The sequence below is a fragment of the Drosophila bipectinata genome, chromosome 2R (genome assembly GCF_030179905.1).
Source record: "Drosophila bipectinata strain 14024-0381.07 chromosome 2R, DbipHiC1v2, whole genome shotgun sequence".
Taxonomy (NCBI): domain Eukaryota; kingdom Metazoa; phylum Arthropoda; class Insecta; order Diptera; family Drosophilidae; genus Drosophila; species Drosophila bipectinata.
The window spans coordinates 23,181,663-23,201,083 of NC_091737.1; the positions used below are offsets into that span (position 1 = coordinate 23,181,663).

Consider the following 19,421-nt stretch of genomic DNA (forward strand, 5'->3'; position numbering starts at 1 on the left):
AAAGTGATTGATCGGCGATTAAATCCATTGAACTTGATTGTGTCGAATTAGGAAATCGGTATGGTAAATCATTCGAGGAAGTCTCATAGCTGATAAGACTGTTTTCATTTATATTTCCTCCATTTGCGTCAAGATCAAGAAATCAAGAAAGAAGCTCGCTTAGTTAAAGCTGTTAAAAAAGGGGTTTCAGTTTATTATATTTTAGGGCATCCTCCATAGACTAAGTACAGATCAAGTACAGGTTACAACAGTTACAGTTGGTTAGTTAATATAAATATTAGCTTTAATATATAGGGACTGGCTACCCAATTGCTTTAATTAATTGCTACAGAACGGCAATAGAGGAGGAGTACTTCGGCAAGAAGCATTAGCTAGAAAACGATAATAAAATCAAACCTCAAGCAGAAGGTGTATTTAATTAGTTTTGTAAATAGGTTATAGCATATATCGTTTAGATTGGATTCACTGGAACGTGTATGTATATGTGTATATATATAATCGGGTCCTTATCACTAAAATTTCGCTTCTAAAAATACACTTGTTTTTTGTATAAATGAGTTGCTATGCCTGCGGGCGGCTCTTGGCAATCTGTGTTTTGTTTATAAAATGCATATGTTCAGGCAGTCTCTTTGCTTAAAGTATGTATTTGTCAACGGTTTCATTCGAGTTCTAGTCCTAATCTCATCTTGGCAGAGGAGTTCGATCAGGACCTTTAGGTTTCGGCTTAAAATGTGCGTCGGTTTAATTCTAGCGAGTCGCGCCAGAAGTGGTCGCTCCACTCTTGGCGCAAGTCCGAATCTTATCTAAAATTCCATTTGGAATATCTTAAGGCTATTGCGATAATCGGTAAATAAGATATATCGCTCGTTATAAGCACAACTTTACACTAAATATTTCCTAAAATAAAAAGTGTGTATAAAAGAGCAGCATTGAAGAGTTGATATGATGAACCCTCCTCATTCTTATAATTAATACTTTGGGAACTTTCAAGTCATGTTTTCTTAAAAAGGGGACATGTGATATGTGTTCGAGTCGGTCTAGGATGTGATATACTGGAATTTTGAGTATTTTTAGATGATATCCTGGGCATAGGGTGGAGGAATCTTCTCTTGATTCACCGGTTCTATCAATGATTATAAAATTGACATCGAAATACTGAATCTAAATAGACGATTGATTGTTTCAAAGCTTCGAGATAAAAGAAATAAAAAGTTAGAATGGATAATAGGACATAGGAGTCTCACACAAACACATGGAGGTACGAGGACTGCGTCTGGTTGCTGTGAGTGGGCGTTATAGTCGGGGGCGGGGCGTTGTGGTGGTGTCATACGGAGGTTTCAGAGTTCAGCTTAAGTACAAATTTGTTACTCTTGGGATCCACCACCTCCTCGGCCAGGTTGAAGTGCGGCAGCTTGTGCACGGTGACCATTAGCGAGACGTCGTTTTGGATGAGCTGGAAGGTGCACTCGTTGCTGATCGGTCGGGACACAATATCGTCGCAGATGAGCGACCAGGACTGCACCCAGCGACGCTCCTTCTCGCTCTGCATGACTGGCGACTCGGTCAGATACGGCTCCAGGAAGGCACGCGGCGACAGGTCGTGCTTCAGGCAATGGGCCAAGTGTTTCAGGATGCTCTCGAAGGTGTGTCGTGGCTGCTGTCGCGTCACTCGCAGATACTTCTGCAGAGCCCTGGCCATGGAGGGAAACACAGCGGCTGCGGCTTCCTGGGGATCGAGGGGCAGGGCCGGAGCGGGTTCGTTGTGGATGCGTTTGATGTGGGTGAAGGCCTCCTCTGCGGCGGTGATGAGACGGGCGCGACGCTTCTTAACCCGGCGCTCGTACTCGTGCTCCTCGTAGAAGCGCTCGTTGTGCGAGGAATCACGACGACGAGCGTTGGCCGCCAGGACGGCCCGGCTCTGGCTCTGCTGCTGCGAGTTGCTTACTCCGTCCACCTCGTAGTACTTGAAGCTGTTCGATATCTTGTTCCGCTGCGACTTTGAGACCGAGATGGGTATGCGTTCGAGATACGGGTTGAAGATGGGAAAGTCCACATAGTAGTGCTGCAGCACCCACACGGCTGCCCGCTGGATGCTCAACTGGCCCAGCATGTAGGATCGCGACACTCCGTCCGGGGAGCGGATGATTTTAACATAGTAGCTGGGCTGCTGGTGGCGCAGCTCCAACAGAACCACGGCCACGTAGTGGACGAAAAGCAAGGTGTCTACGAAATTAGTCGCGTAACTCACCAGCGACTTGTAATCAACGGCGTAGCCACCGGTCTCTACGACGATCCTGGCCCCATTCGTGACCTGCACGATGTAGAAGAGCCAGTAGGCAAAAGTGCAAATAGTGACCAGCAGAAGAACCAGAGCGCGGTACAGGAAAATTCTCGGCATGCTGGCCGAGGTGCGGCGCATGAAAACAGCCCACAGACCAATCGCTAGGAGCAACAACCTGGCGGCCAGTGAAACCAGCTGACCCTTGCACTGTTCACTGCAGGCTAGTAGCTTGGTGCGTACCGTCTGCGTGAGATCTGGATCGTCGAAGGCGGAAGGGAAGAATCCGGCGTGCGGCATCACCACCATGGCCACCGGCGAGAAGAACGCAGCGCAACCGAGCAGGAAGCAAAAGCCAGACTCCATGTAGCGACGACAAGCAAAGCCGAATCCCTTCTCGTTCTCGCGGTGCCACATGTTGTTGATGTCCTCCATGGAGATGCTCTGCTCCGAGGTGTTTCCTGTCACTGCGGTGGTGTTCTCGCCCCAGTTCTCATCCTGCGGAAGGATCTGCACCTCAATCACCTCCTGGCCGTCGCGACTCTCATCACCTAATCAGATATGGTTGGAGGTATTACTTTAGATTCAAATTGGGGATAATGGGAGTGGTGGACTCACCTGTCATATTAACGCTGGTTTGGTAGGGAGCCATGTCCCCGCGCTGAAATCCCGATTTTCCCGACTTTGAAGAGTGCGTACTGCGGTGGGAATGGCGAGACCTATCCCGCTCCCGCTCCCTGTGGTAGCCGTTGTTCACGCTGCCTCCTCCGCCACCTCCTCCCCCGCCGTTGTTATTATGGTTCCGCGAGCGTCTGGAGCGTCCACTATGTTCCGACTTCACGGATTCGTTTTCCATTGCGTGCGTGGGCAGTCCCCGCTCCCGTTCCCCCTCTTCGCTAGCTTGCAGCCCCCCTATCAACAACCTGACCGTGCAGCTATTTTAGTGTCTAACTGTAATTACGGCCGCGGCAGCAGGTTTTTTATATGCAGGTATGCAGGGCGGAGTGCATACCTCTCGGTCGGTTATCTTTTGTATCTCTAGCTATTCCTGCAGCACATTGCCTCTATTTACCATCCGCGCTATTATTTTGTTAACATTTTAGCGATTTCACAGACACTTTTCCCTTTTTTTCTGTTTTTTCTTTAGACTTGGCTTCACCCCGACGCATCGAACGCCGTGCCTAAGGTCACACTTTTCAGCAATATTTTTCAACACTGGCACCTTTCACACTTCGGGTTTGAATTCTATTTAAGGGGGAACCCAATTAATATGCGTGTTAAATTTAATAAATTTAAGCTTTCAAATATAATTTTAAATATAGTTAATTTTAGACACATTTTAAAACTAAATTACGAACACATTGTATAGAAATATCAGTATTACATTTTTTCACATATTTATTTTTTTAAAACATTTTTTAACTTTTTTTCTTAAAATGTATTTATGTTAATGGGCAATAATAGAGGCAAGTAATTTTCTAGCCTGCTGGTTGGTTGGGTTCAGTCGGATAGCGCGCTGCACTAATTTGGAGGAGAGTGCCTTGTCCACGGGACCTACGGCCTTGCTGGCGTAGATAATCGTCTCCGCTTCCTCACTGGCCTCAATGCTAAAATTGAATGATTTTTTCCTTTGTTATTATTTATTGAATGTTAAAATATTATATTCTTCATAAAATTTAATTAGTTAGTCCATTCATTTAAAGAGTTCATCATATACCAAAGCAATACCAAAAACTTGATCGTACAAATTCTTACCTCTGTTGCAGTTTAGTATGCCCTAGGGTAAGGGCTAGCAGTGCCACATTGGATGTGGCTAGTTTAAGGGAGGGATCCTGAACATAGTAATCTAGTAGAAACTTTAAGAACACCTTACGAAGGTTAGTAGACTGGGGAAACATTCGAACACGGGTCTGCAAGTAGCGCAAGGCCTCATTGGTGCCATCCTAAAAAATAAAAGTTATCATTATTAACTTTAAAAACTCCAATTAACACTTACATTTATAAGGATGTAGTGGGCAGTTAGATAGGAAATCTCATCACAACACTCCTCGTTATGGTCATAAGCCTTTAACTCCGCCATCACCATACGGCTTAGCTCGTTGTCCCGATGAAGTATGCCCAAGGCATAGGAGGAATAAAGAGCCTGTATGGGCACTTCTTTTAGAAGAATACTTCAAGGATCAAAGTCATTAGTTAAAGATTATTTGAAAGCATTATCTTATACCCACCACTGATAGAGGAGAGTCTTGGTGTCTGCCTCGCCCTGAAATGCGTAGATCATGGAGGCCATGGCCACCAATATGGTTGAAGCCTTATCATCATCCTGGCCCTCTACATTCCTCAGCACCGAGTTATAAATAGAATACGATTCCTGCAACTGTCCAGACCGAAAATACGCCAAGGCCAGACCGATGATTGGCTTGAACGTGGCATGGGCCACAGTATTCAAAGCATTAACTGCTTTTTCAGGTTCATTGAGCTGCAAATACAGGTATCCCAAATTGGTGTACAACTTGTCCCGGTCTGCACCCGGCTCACATAGCTTGCAAGCCCGGGAGAAGGCTTCCACTGCCAGACGATACAGCTTTTTACGGGCGCACAGGAATCCTTGAAAGGTGAGCGCCGCAACACTAGTTTCTGCTTCTTCGTTTTGGACAAACCTTAAATATATAATTGTTTAAAACAATATCCAAGAACATACATATCTTGGTCACTCACCAGTTAATGGCGTCCAGGGCAGAGACATCAGCGTGCATGTGCTCTATGGCATGCTTGTTGTGGGGTTTTTCCATGGACTTCGGATTGGAAAGCACTTCGCACACCCAGTGGGCGAAGCCAATCGCCGCCTCCGGGTGGTACTCAAATTGCTGGCAATGCCTGAAAAGGTCAAAGGACTCTTCCTGTTCACCAATGGTCTCCGCCACCATAGCCTGGCCTATCCAGGCATTAGCGTAGGTTGGGCAGGCCTGTTGGGCACGAGTGAAGGCCTCGTTGGCCAGCCTTATGTTTTTCACCTTCACGTACAGAACCCCGAGATTTGTCCAAGCCGTGAAACTTTTGCGTTCCAGCTCCACCGCCTGGATGAAACAGTGCTGGGCTAGGGGCAGGTTCTCATGATCTGGGTGCATATTAATCACACCGAGGAGGTTCCAGTTTTGCCACCGATTTCCTCTTTCTTTGATAGCCATCTTGCAAACTTTTTCCGCCGTCTCCAAGTGGCTTTTAGCTTCCTCGGGAATGTAAACGGCGCTGTAGTAGGTGGACAAGGCCAGTTCGTACCACAAGTAAGTATTCTGCTTCAGTTTCAAGGCACACAGATAGAAACGCTGGGCCAACAAGAGGAGATCCTTGCGGGACAAGTAGGTTACAAGTTCGTCGCGTTTCGCTAGGCTTCCAGCGACATCTAAATTGGCCAGGGAAGGGGGCAGCTGGGCCGTTTGGACAAATACGCTGGCCATCAAACGCCACAACCAGACCATACCATGAGCTTCCGGTTGATGAAATGCCCTGTATAAACAGAATTTTGGTTGAATTTCGTATTAAATTTTGAGGTTTCTTACTTTTGAAGGTATTCCACAGAGAGCTGCCAGTGCTCTTTGGCTCTACCGTACAGGTTCTGGGCTTTGAGGCTGTTGGCCAAGCCTATGTGTGCCTCGGCCGCTCCTTTCAAGCCAGGCAAATATATAGGATTCAGCTTTAAAAGAGTACTGAAATCCTCAATGGCTTCTGGATACATTCGAATAATCTGCAGAGAGTAAAATATAAGTAACTTAATCTTTAAGAAAAGACTGTGTTTCCACACCGTTTTTATAGAAGCTAGCTGGAGCAGAGCATAGCTGTTCTCCGGGGTAAGCTCGAGAATTTTTTGGAAGACCCGGATGGCAGAATTGTAGGAGCCGCGTGCTGCGTACGCGTCGCCCAACGATTCCCAGTACACCATGCACTTGGAGTCCTGCTTTATGGCATCACGGAAACATTGGATGGCCTGCGTGGAAGCGAATATTCAAAATTAAACAAATATTCCAGCAGTGGATGAGTTAATGCCTACATTATCCCATTTTTTGACTTTCTGGAAGTGGAGGCCCAGCTTGTACTGCAAGCGGATGGAATCCTCACTGCTCAGGTGGTTCACTGTGTTCAGCAAAAGCGCCTCGTTCAGCTCCTCCTCACCAAGCTCCTGATAAATAAAACTCAGGGCGTCTACCGCTTCTTCCGCTAAAGGATTCAGGCTGATGCACTTCTCGTAGCACTTTCTGGCCCGAGCCGTATCCCCTGTAGTCAGAGGATACAGCCTTCCCAGGTAATCGAAACATTCGGAGAAATGCGGTCGGAGACGAGTAGCCCTCAAAATGCAGTTCAAAGCATCTGGGTAGTTCTTCAGTTTCATGTTTAGTTTTCCACAAAGAAACAGAGCATCAAAGGACTCATCATGGCCAATGGTCGAAAGGGCTTCCTCTGGTGATCTGATAGGAATCAAATGTAGAACAATAGGTTATATCTATAACATTAAGGTATACTTTTACTTACAATAGAAATTCTGCTTTAGCTATATCGTCTAGGGCTAGATCCTTAAGATGATGCACCTCACCCAGTTTATGATAGCAACTACAAAAAAAAGGATTTCGGTTATAATATCGATTTGCAAAATATCCTAGCCCTTACCGAGCTAATGTTTTAACGTTAGCCGGTGAATTTTCCAGAGTTTTTAAAACTCTAATGGCTTCCTTTATCTTGGACTCGTCTTTTTCGTATGACAAACACTCTGCCAGAGCTTTATCTTCCTGACCCAGCTGCAGCCACAGCTTCAGAGCCAGCCTAAAGGCTCCCAACTCCATATGAATTCGGGCTAGAAGTTCCAGAGCTACCTTGTAGGTTGGTTGGGACAACTGGGCCTGCAACGCGAGCTGTCTGGCCGGAACAAACTGGCCACTGGCATATTGCTGCAGCGCCTTGATTAGCAGAGCTAGATTGGAATTGGGATTCAGCTGAAGCAGCCTCTCGGCATACGAATCTATAGGATGTTTCAGCTCCTTCTGCCATACATTGCTGTAATCTTGGTCGTGGTTTTCGCAATACGTTTTACAGATCCACTCGTAACCATAGACATCATTGGGATGGGATATGGTCATGTTGATGGCGTGGCGCACGCATGCGGCATAATTCTTTTCCTTGTAGAGCCACTTCAAGTAGCGTTTGTACACGACATTTTTCGTATTTGCATCTGAGCTTTTAAGCAGAGCTTCCATTGTGGTTTTGTACTAAAGATGGAAGGGATATAGTTACAGGATGTTACGTATGATGTTCGATGGACTTACTAGTTCCTTTTCGTCTGTTGGGATTTCAAAATCATGTGTGAACCAAATACGTCCCAAATAATCTTGTAATTTAGCATAGTTTATGTCCTCTGTCTTATGGGTCCTTTTTTTAAATATTTTAAAACATGCTGGAGCTATGTTTGCATCAGAAGCTAAAGAGAAGAGCTTATCCCAGTAGTCCAATGCCTTTTCTCTGAAAAACAAAAGAAATTCATGAGCCATTGCAAAGATTAAGAAGTTCTTCTTAGATTACATGGATTTTATATCCAAGAAAGAGTTTGAAGTTACCAAATGTGCCATTCAAAAACAAATTTTCAAAAGTATTACGTTGAATATATGATATTAACTACAATAGATACTTAAAGCGAATGCTACTTTTTAGAGCACAGCCTTCCCGCACCGCTTGACAGTTTTGTTTTGATCAAGTTTAGATAGTATCTGACAGATACTTTTTTGATTGACCGTTCGATATCATTTAAAACAATAAAAAGAGTAAAAACCAAAGAATAGAACCTGGCTCTTACGGTAGCAGATCCGCCAGCTGATCGTAAACTTCAGGCAGCTCATCGTTTGGCGCACAATTGGCCAATCCTTGGAGCGCTGACGTGGCTGGTCCCTCCGTGTACTCAATGGATTTCCGCAAACTCCTTGCCGCCTCAGCCTTGTCCAGATTTTGATAGGCAGCCCCCAGCAACAAGTAGGCCATGGCATTTTTCGGCTCCATTTTCAGTAGGCGCTGCAATTAATGTCATATTTAAGTTCGCAATGGTCATGCCGGTGGCAGGTGATGTTACTTGGCATTTCGGAATGGCCTCCGCATGCTTGCCCAACTTGATTGTGTCCCTAATGTCCTTTAAGAGGGATTTCGCTTCTTTAGATGCACTCATTTCGTTTATCAATAAGTATGTTTGTTTGTGTGTTTTTGTTTTTATTTTTGTGTCTTGTGTGTTGTGAAATTCGCGCAGTGTGAGTGTTGAAAAACGTTTATTGGGTCCAACGTGTGTTTACCCAACACTCGACTTTTTATTGAAAACATTTCAATATTTTTGGATTTTAAATAGTTGTAGAGATTAAAATGCCCATCAGTTGCAAGTCCCGGTGTGGGAACCGCGCCGCCTTAAAGGTGAGTTGTTCAAAAAATCAGAAAACAGGAATTGACATTATTTTATTTCTTAAGAGACCCAAAACTGGCGATGCCTTGTGCAAGGAATGCTTCTTTGCCGCTTTTGAGGCAGAGATCCATCACACAATCTCGTCCAGCAATTTGTTTCGACGTGGCGAAAAGGTGGCCGTAGCTGCCAGTGGAGGCAAGGACTCGACGGTATTGGCTCACGTGTAAGTGGCAGAGACAAAGCATGCAACTCTGACTCATTTGTAACTTTCCTTGGTTTTAGGCTAAAACTTCTCAACGAACGACATGACTATGGACTGGACCTGGTGCTGCTCTCCATCGACGAAGGCATCACGGGCTACCGAGACGACAGCCTTGAGACTGTCAAACAAAATCGCGATGACTACCAGATGCCCCTCAAGATTCTTTCATATGAGGAGCTCTACGGTTGGACCATGGACCGAATTGTGGCCCAAATCGGACGCTCTAACAACTGCACGTTTTGCGGAGTATTCCGTAGGCAGGCATTGGATAGAGGTGCAAAGCTGCTGGGTGTAGACAGCATTGCCACGGGCCACAATGCGGATGACATTGCCGAAACGGTGCTGATGAACATTCTCCGTGGGGACACCGCTCGCTTGCGCCGCTGTACAGACATCAAGACAGGTGGCAGCGAAGACTCCATACCAAGGGTTAAACCGCTCAAATACAGCTACGAGAAGGAGATTGTCATGTATGCGCACTACAAGAAACTTGTCTACTTTTCAACGGAGTGCGTCTTTGCCCCCAATGCGTACCGTGGCCACGCTCGAGCGTTTCTGAAGGACCTGGAGAAAGTTCGGCCCTCTGTGATAATGGACATAATTTACTCCGGCGAGCAGCTGCGATTCAAGGACACTGTGAAGAAGCCCGTGCGTGGCATTTGCACACGTTGCGGCTTTGTCTCCTCCCAGCAACCTTGCAAGGCGTGTGTGCTCCTCGAAGGATTGAACCGAGGGCTTCCCAAACTGGGAATCGGCAAAAAATCCAAAGGCGATCGCATGATAGCCAAGCAAGACCAGGAACTAGCCCTAAGGGAACGTGCAAACTTAGTAAAAAACGATTTTTAATCTTTTAAAACAGTCTTTATTTTTATTTATAAGCGACTGGAAGGTTTTTGAAGGTTCCTTTGGGTTCCACACAGTTATCGACCTGGAAATATAGAACAAAATATATGGATAAGTAAGCTGACAAGATAATGTTAATATTAATTTATAAATAGTGAAGCTCAGTGCCAATTTATTAACCAGGGTCCATAACCGGTCAAGCAAGACTCCCTATCTCCAAAAGAATATTGAAGAAGTTTGTCAGCGCCTAACTTTTATATGGTGTCTGTGAATGGTTTAAGTGATCATCATTGAAGCTCGAAGAGGCTACAAATTGGTCTTTTCATACTAACCCAAGGAAAGTTTCCCTTCTGCATAAGGTCTCGCCAAACTCTGCGGATGCTTTCTTCATCCAATCGTGTCAAAATACGTCATAAATGGACCTAAAAATAGATAAGTATTATTATAATTGGGTCTATAAATATCATATATAATATATTTAATTAAGGATACTTCAGATATTTATTATAACTGATTTGAATCACAACGGTTCATTAGAGATGTCAGAAAAGAATTTAATAAATCATCATAGTATAACCATTAAAAAATAATAAAGATATAAAAGGTGCTTACCATTTTGACAGTTTTTGGCGGAAATGTCAGACCAATCATCTGGACTTCATTTTCAGTTTCTGAAACAAGAATAAAGAAATTTTTCATTAAATTTTTAAATATTTAAGGCACGCATGTATGCATTGATATTAAAAAAACTGTTGGCTTTACGAATAAAATATGCACCGCAAATTCAGTTAAAACAAATTTGGGTTATGCTTGGGCAAAGCGCATTTCTCTGCGAACAAGTAAAAAAGCACTAGCTAAAGTTATGTTTCTTTACACCAGCGACTCGTGTTCGCCCTAAAGGTTATGTATTTTTTTTTAAGAATTTACCTACCAATTTAAAATGCCGGTGTATGGACGCAGCATCCATTATTTAATAGTTCACCTGAAAAGTAATGAAATGCATCATTAGTTAGAATATAAGATAACATTGAATTTGTTGAAGTTGCATAGGATTCTGTACCACGTGCATGCAGTTTGACCTGCAATCGGTACAGAAGATTCCTTGCGGCCACAACTTGATTTTGCAACATTGAGTTCTGCAAAAAAGCTGTGTGTACTGTAATTGCAGTTATATTGGCTGCAATTATCTGAACTTAGAAACCCAAAGATAATACTTACATCTCGAATGTATGTTGCTGCTTCCACGTTTGAATTTAAAATAGAAATGGAAATTGGAGGAAGTGAGTTAAGTTGGTTGTGGCTGGTGCAATCAATGATGCCAGATGTCGAAACGGGTTTTCTACAGCGTTTTAAATTAAATAACTAACGGTCACTCTATGACAAAAATATCTGTTATACGGTGTTTAAACGAGTTGCAAATTAATATAATTTGTTATCTCCTTTAATACCAATGTTTATAAAATATTGCCAATATTGGTAAATATAAATCCAAAAACCAGGTAAAATATTTAGAAAAAATTGTATGACAGTATGATGTATGACAGTTTTTTATTCGTATATTTTTACAATGCATACAGCATTGTAAGCATACAATAAAGTCGAAACAATTAAAAATTTATAATTGATTAATAAGTTCCAAATTAAAGTTTTTTTTAAGTTTTTAAAAAGCTTTTAACGATTTTTTAAATTTATGGCTTTTTGCGTAGTGCTGCCCAATTTCTTAAGTATCGATAGACAAGCACACCGTCGAAGCCGTCACCGCTGAAATTTAACTGTATTTTCTTGTCGTGACGAGAACGCTTTTTTTCGGGCTAATTTTGTGCGAAAATTTTTATATTTTCTTATTCTACAAGTAGGTTCAAGAATGACAACTTTCAACGCATCTTCAGTTCTTATGCCGTTGGGTAAGCTTTATTGGTGGAAAACTTGGTTGCCTTGATGTAAACTAATTTATGATCCTTAGATGAGTACTACAAGCAATGCGTAGAACCGAAGCCTATTACTCTTAGACGCTCTTCATACACCTACGGTAACAATCCCCGCCGCCAGGCTGGGCATTTGCGCAGCTATAAAGATTTGGATTTCCCAGAAGAGGAGGAGGATGATGATGAGCCTGTTTCGATTCACACGACGCGCTCTGAGAGCTTGGACGATATTTTTGCGTCCAACGAAGAGGATCCCAACATAAACCAAATAAATTTTGAAATGAAAGATTTTGACAAGTTGTACTCCGAGGAAACTGGGACCTCATCAGAATTCGCACCTAACTCTGCTCAGGGCAGTGACAATAGCTCGCGATCCAACGTTAAATCACGTCTTGATCTCAGAGCCGAGTCACGTTCAATCCATTACAACCGGAGACCGCGAAACCACCAAAACTGGAATAACGGCCAACAATACCGCGGCGGCGGCTATCGTGTCCAGAGGCCTTCAATGGGAAACGCTTCAATGGAGCAGCGGATGCGCAATGCTTACAATGCATTCTCCAATAATCCGGAGCCGCGGAATGATACCCAGATAACTGTAAAGCATCCCAAAATCATCTATCCCAACCAGGCAGCTTCTGAAACCAGCCCACAGAAAAACTCTGTTTACTCACAGGTCAATTATGTCTCCGGACCGAACATTCCGGACCAGCGTGCCAACAATGTGGGAAATTCCTCATTTCCTCAGCCAGGAATGTTTGGCCAAGGATGCAGCGGAAATCAGCAACCCACTGAGCCGAAAACCGAAAAGAAAATCGAAGTTTTGGGTGACCTTATTGGAATGAATCCGACCGAAAATTCAAACTTTAACGCACGCGAGGTGGCTCGGAACGTTCTTCTATTTTTGAACACCGTTTCTGCGAACGAACAACAAGGACCGTCCCAGGTACCGATTGAATTTCAGCCAAGGAATAATTAATCTTTAATTTTGTGTGTTTATTGTAGAGACCGAACTGGATGGCCGGAAATCATCGTTTTAACTAAAATTTCCTATTTGCAGCTACATTAACATTCATGATATTTAAACCATTAAGTTAGCGGGCTCGTTCTGTGTGAATGGAATGCTCGTGTAGGGTAAGAAGCAGATATCGGGAGGTCTGCGAATGGCAACAATGAATAGTTGCCGACTGTTGTTTCTTTTTTTTTTTATATAGAATACATATTTTGGCTGATAAGAACAGGCTGTGCCTCTTATCAGCAATGCACAACAAAAAGTACACACGGACGAGCAAGATGTGAGAAGCGAAAGCGGACGAAAATAGAAACAAACGGCGATAATTTTACAGCAAAGGCGAATTTTCATACATAAGCAGCAGCACTGTGTTGATGGAGGAACAACCAAGAGAATTACGCCAATAATCCAATCAGTTAATCTTCAAAGCAGGCGGAGCGTGGACGTAAAAATGCTTAGCGGTTACGGGTATTCGGATGGTGCTTCGTGATAAAAACTCCAGGGAATAAAAAAAACACTCATTTAGCTTACATTATGTATGTGTATTATCAGATGTAGGACACTGCACTCATTAGCTATTCCTTTTTTTATTTTTTTGGCGAAACGCCGACAAACGTTGCTACAATCGAACAAAGAAGAAATCCATTTATTTCACTTACTTACTTGTAGTTTTCCGTTGAAACCGATACGCATTTGGCTGCGGACTCCGCTTCGGCCCAAAGAATACAAAATAAACGTAAAAACTATTCCTAAATGTTCGTTGTTACTCGTGAGCAGCTACCATCATGTTGAAGTCTACCCAGTTGGTGCAACAGTTTGCCAAAGGTAAGGATCTAGGGGATTCCAGTTGGATGATGGCTAAAGGCGCATTAAAAGCTAGATTTGTACCTTCATCTTCCTATCTGTGTTTTCGTTGCTCCTCTTATCAGCTTCGCGCATGTGCTCGTGTAAGCATAGTACTATATCACGAGATTGTAGGCTCGCCTTGGCAGGCCTTAAGGCCTATGACGCTGAAAGCGACAGGTTCTTCGTCATCATGAGCTTTCCAATAAACTGCTTTCTTTTGTTTTGATTTTATCTCGTCAGTAAGGTTTAATAATTAATATTTTTCAAGTGATAAAAGTGGCAATACCCCTTAATAAAATGGTTACTTATCTGCCAACTTTTCGTTGCTTTATATGAAAATCCTAATCATTGTAACCTCACCCCAATTGTCAACCTCAGAATGATCCTGGGTTGGAGAAAGATTTTGTCAGAGTTACTCAGTAAAGTGTCAATCCCAGTGGGGCGCTTCCAAAATCGGACTAACAAGGACCTCCGTTGCGTTTGTGCGTTTTACAGAGTACGCCAAGTTTACGCCGGCCAACTTTAAGTTGGAGCGGGCACTGGTGGTCACCAAGTTGTCTCGCTATGAGTTCGAGCAGCTGCGTCATCCCGGCCTCTCCAAGGAGCAGCTGGAGCAGAAGTTGCGGAACCGGGGCACCGATGTGGAGATGGTGCTTTACCTGCACAACCTCCACAAGGACTTTGAACGCCGGATCGTCCAGAGCTTCAAGAACGTGGGCTGCGAGGTGAAGCTGGCCAGCAGGTGCGTACCTTCTTCTTCCTCCCTTATAATCCTCCCCGTGTCCGTGTGTGTCGTGTCGCCCGTCACATAATTATTATGCAATTGTATATCTTCGATCCTGCCACAATTGATATCTCCGTCATCCACACACTTGCGTGTCCGGCCGCTGTTCTGTTGTGTGTTGTGTTGACTTTACTAAACGAGCAGACTTGAATTTAGAAGCTCGTTGAGCAAGGAGGTCATGCGCTGGGCGGACGTCATCGTTCCTGTGGGTGGTGATGGCACCTTTCTCCTATCTGCGGGACGCGCCAGTCCGCTCTTTGCCCTTAGCCAACAGAAGACGCCGATTGTGGGCTTTAACTCGGACCCCCTTCACTCGGAGGGCAGGCTGATGCTGCCCAAGTACTTCTCGGAGAATCCCTCCGATGCAGTCTCAAGGATAAAGAGCGTAAGTAATGTACTTATTCCTATATATTTGTATATATTGAAAAAATATGTCTTTATTGAAGGGTGACTTCAAGTGGATGCATCGCTCCAGAGTGCGCACTACGCTGCTGGGTAGCAATGGCAAGATCCCGGAATCCACAGACCTCTTCCGGCACACAGAGGTTAAAATGGAGCAAGTCACAACCGAACCCGAGATGCTCGACCCGGAAATGGCCAGCAAGTACAAGGCAAAAATGAAGCGCATTCTCCCCTATTTGGCCTTAAATGAGGTTGGTTTTCAATGAATTATAAATAAAGTCTCGAAAGATGGTAAATAATTATGTCCGATAGGTCTTTATTGGCGAGCATCTCTCGGCGAGAGTGTCCCACCTGCAGTTGGTATTGGACCACCAGGACGTGGTGAACAAAACCAAGTGCTCAGGACTCTGTGTGAGTACGGGAACGGGTTCGACCTCGTGGCACACCAGTATCAACCGCATTACCAGTAGAAACGTAGATGCCTTGCTCCGATCGCTTCCTAACAGTGATTCGAAAGACGTATTGAAGCTGCGGGAGAACACGGAGGAGATCGCTCAGAGATACAACCAAGGTCTGCTATTCGCACCCGATGACCCAAGGCTTTGCTATTCGATCCGGGAACAAATCTGCGTGGGTGTGTGGCCCTCGCCGAAGACTTTTAAGGAGCGCGACTTTGTGCAGAGTGTGTTTGTCAAGTCGCACTGCATCGATGCCAGTAAGTACCTATATAGTCTAGCTGCGAAATTATAATAAATTTCATATTTCTCTTACGCTAGATCTTGTCATAGACGGCAGCATATCGTACCCCTTCAATGATGGTGCTAAGGCCTTGCTGGAGATCTATCCCGAGGATGCGCTGCTGACCATTGCCCTAGACTGATAACTGAGGAATCATGGGGGAATAACGCGTCTCAAGTGCCTGGTCCGGCGTCTCTAGCATGTCCGAATTTTGGAAATTATTTAAATATGCATTTTGCAACTACTTAGCGGTGTAAGCTCAAAAGTTATTTTGTTATAATATTAAAGTATATTTAAACATCACGCTTTAGACTTTTTAACTTTTTTGTTGGCCTTCTCAGCTTTCGATTTAAAAGGTCTCTTCTGTGGTTTTACTTCTGACCCATCTTTGGTGAGCTTTTGACTCCGTCCCTTGTGTTTCTTCTCGAATCGGGCACTGTCCACTGTCTTGAAGCGTTCGTCTTGCAGAAGCACCTTGCTCTCTTCGTTGTTGGCGGATTCTGCTTGCTGTAGCTTTCGTTTGCGACGAATTTCTTTCAGCTTATCCTTCTGCTTTTTCCGATAGCTGTGCGAATGATTTTTATATTAAGGATCTCGGCTAAAAAGAGTTAATTGCTTACAGTGCTTCCATTTGGTCTGGATCCTTTCCTTCCATTATCCATGTTTTCCTTCTGTAGTTCTGAGCCCGCTCGTCAAAGTCGTTATTATCCAGTTGCATCTCTGACTCTCGTCGCGTTACATTAACTTGCATAAAAATTCGTTCAACCATTCGCTCTAATGATCAAAAAGAAACTTATTTAAAGGATATTTTAAAATTATACTGAAAAACGTACGGTCGATTGGATGCTCGGTCATTTTGGTATTGATTTCCTCCTCAATGGCCCCTAACAGCTCCAGATCCCGTGGAAATCGAAAAATAGAGATGGACATGCCTTTCCGTCCTGCCCTTGCAGTTCGACCCACGCGGTGGATGTACTCCTTAGGGGTACGGGGAAGCATGTGATTTATCACCAACTGGACACTGGGAATATCGAGGCCTCTGGCAGCCACATCTGTGGCAATCAAGGTGCGTATGTGGTTAGACTTGAAGCGACTTAGGGCAGCCACGCGCTCCTTTTGCCGCATGAAGCCGTGCAAACACACATTGTCTATGTCCATGTTTTTCAGAGTCATCGAAAGCAGTTGACAGTATCTAAAATAAGAACAAATGATTAAGTTAAATACGATTTATCTACGTTTAAGTCTTACTTTTTTGTGTTGGTGAATATCATGACATTAGCGTTTTCATTTTCCTCCCGGTATTTCCTTAAAGCCTCGATCAAAACCATGTCGCGATCATAATCTGCACACAGAAGATACCGTTGGTCAAGGGTATCTACAGTGGCCACATCGGAGTCCTGCGACCATTCCAGGCACTAGACGAAAAATACCTGAGATTAACATAATCTTTTGTAATTTTTTCACACTTACATCTTTAGATATGGGAAAAATGCTAGACTCTTTAATGAAGTCCTTCATTGTGGCTGAGAAAAAGAGGTTCTGTCTGGTCTTGGGCAGGCAGCGTTCGATTATGGCCAGGCTCTCATCAAAATCGCCGTTTAGCATGCGATCCGCCTCATCCACCACCAGGTATTTCAGGTTATCGAAGGAGAACGTGTCGCAGCCGGTGAGATGATCAGCCAGACGTCCAGGCATTGCTACCACAATGTGTGGTCGTTGCATAAGTTTCTGGCTCTCTATCATTTGATCTGTTCCGCCGGATACGACACAGACACGAACCCCCATAGCCTGGCCAGCCACAAGAAACTGCTCTGATATCTGGTACGCCAGCTCGTGCGTGGGTGTTAAAACCAAAGCGAAATGACTGACGGGTTCTTCACTCAGCTTCTCCAGGATTGGCAAAGCGAAGGCAAAGGTCTTTCCCGACCCAGTCTTTGCGGCTCCGATGCAGTCCTGTCCGGACAAAATTGCAGGAATACAATTCTGCTGAATGGGAGTTGCTCCTTTCAATCCTGTGAGTAGAGATTCATATTTAGTCAGGGTACTTATTAATTTTACGCTTCAAATTACCCAATTTTGTGAGCTGCTTTACCAGCCAAGGCCTCAAGCCCAGGCTCTGGAAGGGATTCACCTCCTTCCGCTGCATTTTTCCAAAATAAAAACAACAAAATCAAAACAAGAAAACAACGTGCGCGAGCTAGTGATGGGCGAATAACATATGGACAGTTTTCACATCGGATTATATATCGCAAAAGCTATTTTTGCAAGCTTGAGTAATATTAGAATAGATTTTTCACCCATAAGTTAAATTAGTTGGAAATTAAAGAATAACACAATAAATTAATACAAAAATAAAAGGAGCAAATGGAGGAACAGTGATCAGCTGACAAAGGGGAATAAATATCGATAACAATCGAGTACATTTTACACACCACTAATGTCATTGGCGCGATCTTTTTGTAAGAAATTATACCTACAGTACACGAAAAGTAAATTAAAATGCTTGAAGACACTCAAAAAGAAGCGATTTCGATGTCGTACAGTGAGCTGGAGTGTATAGACCAGGAGGACATTATTATGCTTGTTGATGTCGAATCTGCAATCAAGATATGCCAGGAATATTTGGACAGTAACACGAACAGCTCTTCCAATGTTTTGTCGCTATGGTTTAATAAAATGTTAAGAGCATATATGGATGAGGATATATGCTGCTTCAATGCCATCAAGCAAATGTGCGAGTGGTTTCAGACAATGGTAAGGACGAAAAACACTCCATATACAAAAACCTATAACATTTTTATACCCTTGCAGAGGGTATTATAATATTGGTAAAAGTAAAGGTGCAACGCAGTGAAGGAGACATCTCTCAACCTATAATGTATAAATATTCCTGTTTAGGATCACACCCTGTCTCTCAGTTTTAAAGCTATCGACTTGAAACTTTGCACACACCCTTCTTTCCAATAATACATATTATAGACTTATATAGTCGGAACGACAGGGTTCGGGCGACTATATCTTATAGCTGCAATATAACTGATTGATCGAAAATGCAATAACGTTGTTGTTTTTAATATAAGAGATAGAGAAATAATACGACAAACCAACTTTCATAAGGATCCTTTCATAAGAATTCACAAAAAATAAACAAAAAATCTAAAAAATAGTTTGTCTCGGGATTTTGATGCAGAATGGTGGAGAATCGATTTACAAATCGTTTAAGGTACTCCGCTTGAGAATCGGATCAGGATTGGGGAAGATATAGCCACCACTGTGGACCCTATAGGGGAAAAAACCATTTTCAAGGGATCCCATCACGAAAAATTGACAAAAAATCTAAAAAATATTTTGTCTCAGGATTTTGATGCAGAATGGTGCAGAATCGATCTACAAATCGTTTAAGGTATTCCGCTTGGGAATCGGATCAGAATTGGAAAAGATATAGCCATCACTTTGGGCCCTATAGGGGAAAAAACCATTTTCAAGGGATCCCATTACGAAAAATTGACAAAAAATCTAAAAAATATTTTGTCTCAGGATTTTGATGCAGAATGGTGCAGAATCAATCTACAAATCGTTTAAGGTATTCCGCTTGGGAATCGGATCAGGATTGGGAAAGATATAGCCATCATTGTGGACCCTATAGGGAAAAACAGCATTTTCAAGGGGGATCCCTCGAAAAATGGAAAAAAAATCGAAAAAATATTTTGTCTCAGGATTTTGATGCAGAATGGTGCAGAATCGATCTACAAATCGTTTAAGGTATTCCGCTTGGGAATCGGATCAGGATTGGGAAAGATATAGCCATCATTGTGGACCCTATAGGGAAAAACAGCATTTTCAAGGGGAATCCCTCGAAAAATGGAAAAAAAATCTAAAAAATATTTTGTCTCAGGATTTTGAT

General features: G+C 43.4%; 6 protein-coding genes, 1 long non-coding RNA gene and 1 other non-coding gene across 14 annotated transcripts; 3 read left to right on the plus strand and 5 right to left on the minus strand.

The window, feature by feature from the left end:
- Positions 1–163: 163 nt before the first annotated feature.
- On the minus strand, positions 164–3,472 carry Vang (Strabismus domain-containing protein Vang). Its single transcript, XM_017238440.3, has 2 exons — positions 2,897–3,472; positions 164–2,829 (listed from the first exon to the last, which is right to left on the minus strand). The coding sequence occupies exons 1-2, from the start codon at positions 3,132–3,134 to the stop codon at positions 1,325–1,327; spliced, it is 1,743 nt and encodes a 580-aa protein (XP_017093929.2). The 5' UTR covers positions 3,135–3,472; the 3' UTR covers positions 164–1,324.
- A 238-nt stretch (positions 3,473–3,710) lies between these two features.
- On the minus strand, positions 3,711–8,519 carry LOC108123256 (superkiller complex protein 3). 2 transcript variants are annotated; one of them, XM_017238373.3, is made up of 13 exons: positions 8,388–8,519; positions 8,118–8,329; positions 7,594–7,786; positions 6,941–7,536; positions 6,806–6,883; positions 6,327–6,741; positions 6,081–6,263; positions 5,839–6,023; positions 4,997–5,785; positions 4,507–4,938; positions 4,275–4,449; positions 4,034–4,221; positions 3,711–3,885 (listed from the first exon to the last, which is right to left on the minus strand). In XM_017238373.3, exons 1-13 carry the CDS (start codon positions 8,478–8,480, stop codon positions 3,726–3,728), a joined length of 3,699 nt encoding a protein of 1,232 aa, XP_017093862.2. In that variant the 5' UTR covers positions 8,481–8,519; the 3' UTR covers positions 3,711–3,725. The 2 variants fall into 2 exon arrangements, with proteins under 2 accessions (XP_017093862.2, XP_017093863.2); XM_017238374.3 differs by lacking the exons at positions 8,118–8,329; positions 8,388–8,519 and adding an exon at positions 7,847–8,006.
- A 20-nt stretch (positions 8,520–8,539) lies between these two features.
- On the plus strand, positions 8,540–9,823 carry Ctu1 (Cytosolic thiouridylase subunit 1). The gene is made up of 3 exons (XM_017238375.3): positions 8,540–8,716; positions 8,771–8,928; positions 8,988–9,823. The coding sequence occupies exons 1-3, from the start codon at positions 8,669–8,671 to the stop codon at positions 9,811–9,813; spliced, it is 1,032 nt and encodes a 343-aa protein (XP_017093864.2). The 5' UTR covers positions 8,540–8,668; the 3' UTR covers positions 9,814–9,823.
- LOC138926017 (uncharacterized) lies at positions 9,807–11,227 on the minus strand. The gene is made up of 5 exons (XR_011442327.1): positions 11,029–11,227; positions 10,742–10,792; positions 10,423–10,481; positions 10,143–10,232; positions 9,807–9,895 (listed from the first exon to the last, which is right to left on the minus strand). It is a non-coding gene; the product is annotated as an uncharacterized lncRNA (long non-coding RNA).
- LOC122321295 (small nucleolar RNA Me28S-Gm3255) lies at positions 10,300–10,385 on the minus strand. The gene has a single exon (XR_006246068.1). It is a non-coding gene; the product is annotated as a small nucleolar RNA Me28S-Gm3255 (small nucleolar RNA).
- A 309-nt stretch (positions 11,228–11,536) lies between the features above and the next one.
- Positions 11,537–13,494, plus strand: Boot (Bootlegger). 3 transcript variants are annotated; one of them, XM_017238356.3, is made up of 4 exons: positions 11,537–11,714; positions 11,774–12,333; positions 12,412–12,681; positions 12,741–13,494. In XM_017238356.3, the coding sequence occupies exons 1-4, from the start codon at positions 11,675–11,677 to the stop codon at positions 12,777–12,779; spliced, it is 909 nt and encodes a 302-aa protein (XP_017093845.2). In that variant the 5' UTR covers positions 11,537–11,674; the 3' UTR covers positions 12,780–13,494. The 3 variants fall into 3 exon arrangements, with proteins under 3 accessions (XP_017093845.2, XP_017093843.2, XP_017093844.2); XM_017238355.3 differs by having other exon boundaries at positions 11,540–11,714; positions 12,391–12,681; XM_017238354.3 differs by having other exon boundaries at positions 11,539–11,714; positions 11,774–12,681.
- Positions 13,431–15,820, plus strand: Nadk2 (NAD kinase 2, mitochondrial). 4 transcript variants are annotated; one of them, XM_017238352.3, is made up of 6 exons: positions 13,431–13,572; positions 14,089–14,335; positions 14,522–14,762; positions 14,824–15,030; positions 15,092–15,494; positions 15,556–15,820. In XM_017238352.3, the coding sequence occupies exons 1-6, from the start codon at positions 13,533–13,535 to the stop codon at positions 15,657–15,659; spliced, it is 1,242 nt and encodes a 413-aa protein (XP_017093841.2). In that variant the 5' UTR covers positions 13,431–13,532; the 3' UTR covers positions 15,660–15,820. The 4 variants fall into 4 exon arrangements, with proteins under 4 accessions (XP_017093841.2, XP_070135112.1, XP_070135111.1 ...); XM_070279011.1 differs by having other exon boundaries at positions 14,534–14,762; XM_070279010.1 differs by lacking the exon at positions 13,431–13,572 and adding an exon at positions 13,958–14,012.
- Dbp45A (putative ATP-dependent RNA helicase Dbp45A) lies at positions 15,772–17,846 on the minus strand. Its single transcript, XM_017238350.3, has 6 exons — positions 17,588–17,846; positions 16,988–17,529; positions 16,766–16,932; positions 16,351–16,709; positions 16,138–16,291; positions 15,772–16,082 (listed from the first exon to the last, which is right to left on the minus strand). Exons 1-6 carry the CDS (start codon positions 17,661–17,663, stop codon positions 15,818–15,820), a joined length of 1,563 nt encoding a protein of 520 aa, XP_017093839.2. The 5' UTR covers positions 17,664–17,846; the 3' UTR covers positions 15,772–15,817.
- Positions 17,847–19,421: the final 1,575 nt, after the last annotated feature.

Bases quoted from the DNA above. Each gene is read 5' to 3' on its own strand.
- Boot (XM_017238354.3), top strand. From the start codon at position 11,675: ATGACAACTTTCAACGCATCTTCAGTTCTTATGCCGTTGG. The intron at 11,715-11,773 runs GTAAGCTTTATT...TATGATCCTTAG, and splicing joins TTCAGTTCTTATGCCGTTGG to ATGAGTACTACAAGCAATGC. The intron at 12,682-12,740 runs GTACCGATTGAA...TGTTTATTGTAG, and splicing joins AACAACAAGGACCGTCCCAG to AGACCGAACTGGATGGCCGG.
- Vang (XM_017238440.3), bottom strand. From the start codon at position 3,134: ATGGAAAACGAATCCGTGAAGTCGGAACATAGTGGACGCTCCAGACGC. The intron at 2,830-2,896 runs GTGAGTCCACCA...ATATCTGATTAG, and splicing joins AACCAGCGTTAATATGACAG to GTGATGAGAGTCGCGACGGC.
- Ctu1 (XM_017238375.3), top strand. From the start codon at position 8,669: ATGCCCATCAGTTGCAAGTCCCGGTGTGGGAACCGCGCCGCCTTAAAG. The intron at 8,717-8,770 runs GTGAGTTGTTCA...TTATTTCTTAAG, and splicing joins GGAACCGCGCCGCCTTAAAG to AGACCCAAAACTGGCGATGC. The intron at 8,929-8,987 runs GTAAGTGGCAGA...CCTTGGTTTTAG, and splicing joins TCGACGGTATTGGCTCACGT to GCTAAAACTTCTCAACGAAC.
- Nadk2 (XM_017238352.3), top strand. From the start codon at position 13,533: ATGTTGAAGTCTACCCAGTTGGTGCAACAGTTTGCCAAAG. The intron at 14,763-14,823 runs GTAAGTAATGTA...TCTTTATTGAAG, and splicing joins CAGTCTCAAGGATAAAGAGC to GGTGACTTCAAGTGGATGCA. The intron at 15,031-15,091 runs GTTGGTTTTCAA...TATGTCCGATAG, and splicing joins CCTATTTGGCCTTAAATGAG to GTCTTTATTGGCGAGCATCT.
- Dbp45A (XM_017238350.3), bottom strand. From the start codon at position 17,663: ATGCAGCGGAAGGAGGTGAATCCCTTCCAGAGCCTGGGCTTGAGGCCT. The intron at 16,933-16,987 runs GTAAGTGTGAAA...TTTTTCGTCTAG, and splicing joins TTTTTCCCATATCTAAAGAT to TGCCTGGAATGGTCGCAGGA. The intron at 16,710-16,765 runs GTAAGACTTAAA...TTCTTATTTTAG, and splicing joins ATATTCACCAACACAAAAAA to ATACTGTCAACTGCTTTCGA.
- LOC108123256 (XM_017238373.3), bottom strand. From the start codon at position 8,480: ATGAGTGCATCTAAAGAAGCGAAATCCCTCTTAAAGGACATTAGGGAC. The intron at 6,884-6,940 runs GTAAGGGCTAGG...TTTTTTTTGTAG, and splicing joins AACGTTAAAACATTAGCTCG to TTGCTATCATAAACTGGGTG. The intron at 6,264-6,326 runs GTAGGCATTAAC...GCTTCCACGCAG, and splicing joins AAGTCAAAAAATGGGATAAT to GCCATCCAATGTTTCCGTGA.